The sequence below is a fragment of the Poecilia formosa genome, unplaced genomic scaffold (assembly GCF_000485575.1).
Source record: "Poecilia formosa unplaced genomic scaffold, Poecilia_formosa-5.1.2 Scaffold1664, whole genome shotgun sequence".
Lineage (NCBI taxonomy): Eukaryota > Metazoa > Chordata > Actinopteri > Cyprinodontiformes > Poeciliidae > Poecilia > Poecilia formosa.
In genome coordinates, this window is record NW_006801603.1 from 1 (window position 1) to 3,051 (window position 3,051).

At 39.3% G+C, this 3,051-nt stretch overlaps 1 protein-coding gene across 1 annotated transcript in view; it reads left to right on the forward strand.

The window, feature by feature from the left end:
- Positions 1–774: 774 nt before the first annotated feature.
- The window catches only part of LOC103132953 (myosin-7), a gene marked incomplete at both ends in the record, with an annotated part of 5,219 nt that continues 2,942 nt past the window's right edge, over positions 775–3,051 (forward strand). Inside the window, 9 exons of the mRNA XM_007544716.2 lie at positions 775–933; positions 1,014–1,132; positions 1,275–1,424; positions 1,507–1,677; positions 1,755–2,064; positions 2,161–2,240; positions 2,324–2,529; positions 2,610–2,733; positions 2,835–2,971. Coding sequence (XP_007544778.2) covers positions 775–933; positions 1,014–1,132; positions 1,275–1,424; positions 1,507–1,677; positions 1,755–2,064; positions 2,161–2,240; positions 2,324–2,529; positions 2,610–2,733; positions 2,835–2,971 — 1,456 coding nt within the window. The remainder of the gene's footprint in view (positions 934–1,013; positions 1,133–1,274; positions 1,425–1,506; positions 1,678–1,754; positions 2,065–2,160; positions 2,241–2,323; positions 2,530–2,609; positions 2,734–2,834; positions 2,972–3,051) is intronic.

Sequence of the window (3,051 nt, forward strand, 5' to 3'; positions counted from 1 at the left end):
CCTAGTCTTATATCCCAGGAGTTTTTCAACTCCCTTCGTCACAAGATAGCCGAGGCCCCAACCGATCGTAAGAAGCATTTTTACTGCTCTGGAAATACTAAAATCACTCTCTGAAATTGTCTGTCTCGAAATGTTCTTCCTCCAACCAAGTTGAAAAGCAAACTGAGGATTCTTGTATTCCAAATGATGATAATAATCTTTTGAAGCTTTATGACATCATCGATGAGAACATCAATGACATGATGATGTCAAACAACCATGTGTCAGGTTCTTGTTGGTTTTTAGTTGCTATGGAAACACAATGTATGATGTAAGACCACAGTCAATTAAAAATCCATTCGTAGACATCTAAATTCGTGAATGTAAGTCAATAAATGTGCATAAATTTAGGTTTTGTATTTGTCCTGTTTTCCAACTCATACATACGTGTAGAAATCAATTATTTTACCTATGAGAATACCCATAAATAAATATTAATACAAATAAAAATACTTGTATTAACAAGTATTTTAGATAGGTTTTATGGAGAGAGTATTTTTCCAGAAGTTCGACACACATCAGTCACATTTAGAAACTGGCTCTAAGCCATCTGCTTGATCTGTTTTGAATTGAGTGAGGAGGATCCTCTTAAACTTATCATGTCTTGCCTTATTTGCTTGCTCTGTTTATAAGGAAAACATTTAACAACATCTAATAATTACATTGTTATTATTATTATTATTATTATTACTATTTTACATTTGAACTCAGTGACAAGAATGATGCACTACTGAGATGTGACTTTTTTTCTTCAGAATGCCTTCGATGTGTTGGGCTTTACTCAAGAAGAAAAAAACTCAGTGTACAAGCTCACTGGTGCCATCATGCACTATGGCAACATGAAGTTTAAGCAGCGGCCTCGCGAGGAGCAAGCAGAGGCCGATGGCACCGAGGGTGAGAAAAGAACTCTGAAATTTGTAAGCATGCAGAAACTTGATGTGTATTCAGCATTGCTGTTTGTGTGTTTTTTTTAGATGCTGACAAATCAGCGTATCTGATGGGCCTAAACTCTGCTGACCTCATCAAAGGTCTCTGTCACCCAAGAGTCAAAGTGGGGAATGAGTGGGTCACCAAGGGACAAAATGTTGCCCAGGTAAAACAAAAAGACAGCCTTAAAACAGTTTAATTTGTGGGTTTGTATATAATATCTCCATTTTATATTCTCTGAGGCAAATATACTCCAAACTAAACTTGAACCTTTCTTTTTTAAATGTGGCTTACGGTCCATTTCACAGGTGTACTATGCTGTTGGAGCTTTGTCCAAAGCTGTTTATGAGAAGATGTTTCTGTGGATGGTCATGAGAATCAACCAGTCACTGGAGACAAAGCAGCCTCGTCAGTACTTCATTGGAGTGCTGGACATTGCTGGGTTTGAGATCTTTGATGTAAGTTATCTTGCTTGCAAATAATGATCAGATCTACAAGTAATCTAAATGGAACAATTAACGTATTTTCTTTCTTTTTTAGTTCAACACATTTGAGCAGCTGTGCATCAACTTCACCAATGAAAAACTGCAACAGTTTTTCAACCACCACATGTTTGTGCTGGAGCAGGAAGAGTACAAGAAAGAGGGGATTGAATGGACTTTCATTGACTTTGGTATGGATCTGCAGGCCTGTATTGACCTGATTGAAAAGGTGAGAATCAGAATATTAAATATATGGAGAAAGTAAAAGGTCATTTGTGTTTCAAACCACTTTCATTACCCTTTCAGCCCATGGGAATCATGTCCATCCTCGAAGAGGAGTGCATGTTTCCCAAAGCCTCTGATGCTACATTTAAAGCTAAGCTTTATGACAATCATCTGGGAAAATCGAGCAACTTCCAGAAACCCAGGATTGTTAAAGGCAAACCAGAGGCCCATTTTGCCCTGGTCCACTATGCTGGAACTGTTGATTATAATATCAACAACTGGCTGGTGAAGAACAAGGATCCTCTGAATGAGACCGTTGTTGGGCTGTACCAGAAGTCTACACTCAAGCTGCTTGCTACTCTCTTTGCAAATTATGCAGGAGCCGATTCAGGTATTCCACCATGAGTATTTTGCTTTGTAGAAAATGGATAAGCATAGCATGCTTGCATTAACGTAAAATACTAATTCTACGCATTTCACATTAAAGCAATGTCTGAAGCCAGTGAGGGTAAAAAAGAAAAGAAGAAGAAAGGATCATCGTTTCAGACCGTGTCTGCTCTCCATAGGGTAGAGTATGCATTACTTCATTTCCGGTAAATGTATGGCTTAAAAATCCAAATTCTATATATTTTTGCATATCCATATTACAGGAGAACCTGAATAAGTTAATGACCAATCTGAGGTCTACCCACCCTCACTTTGTACGCTGCATCATCCCCAACGAGACCAAGACTCCTGGGGCCATGGAGAATCCTCTGGTGATGCACCAGCTGCGCTGTAACGGTGTGCTGGAAGGCATCAGGATCTGCAGGAAAGGCTTCCCCAACAGGATCCTCTATGGGGACTTCAAGCAGAGGTATTACCTTACTATGTAGCTTAGTACGTCCCACAAGCCTTACTCTGCAAAGTCCAGCTAAGAAATATATAATTTCCCAGATATCGTATCTTGAATCCTGCTGCCATACCTGAGGGACAGTTCATTGACAGCAGGAAGGGAGCCGAAAAACTTCTCGGATCTCTTGATATTGATCATAACCAGTACAAGTTTGGGCACACAAAGGTACCGCCTGGATTTTCTAAGACAAAAGAGAACAAAAGATATGAAATACGACACAGACGGGCAAAAATAGGTAACTTTTTAAAATTAAATGCCACATTTAGGTGTTCTTCAAGGCTGGACTGCTGGGTCTACTCGAGGAGATGAGAGATGAGCGTCTTTCCAAAATCATCACTGCAATTCAAGCCAGGTCTCGTGGTCTTTTGTCTCGCATAGAGTATCAGAAGATGGTGGAGCGCAGGTTTGTTTCATTCAACTTACAATGTTCTTTACACATTACACAGTTATCTGCTTGTGGTCATATTTTCAATAAAAGTGTTT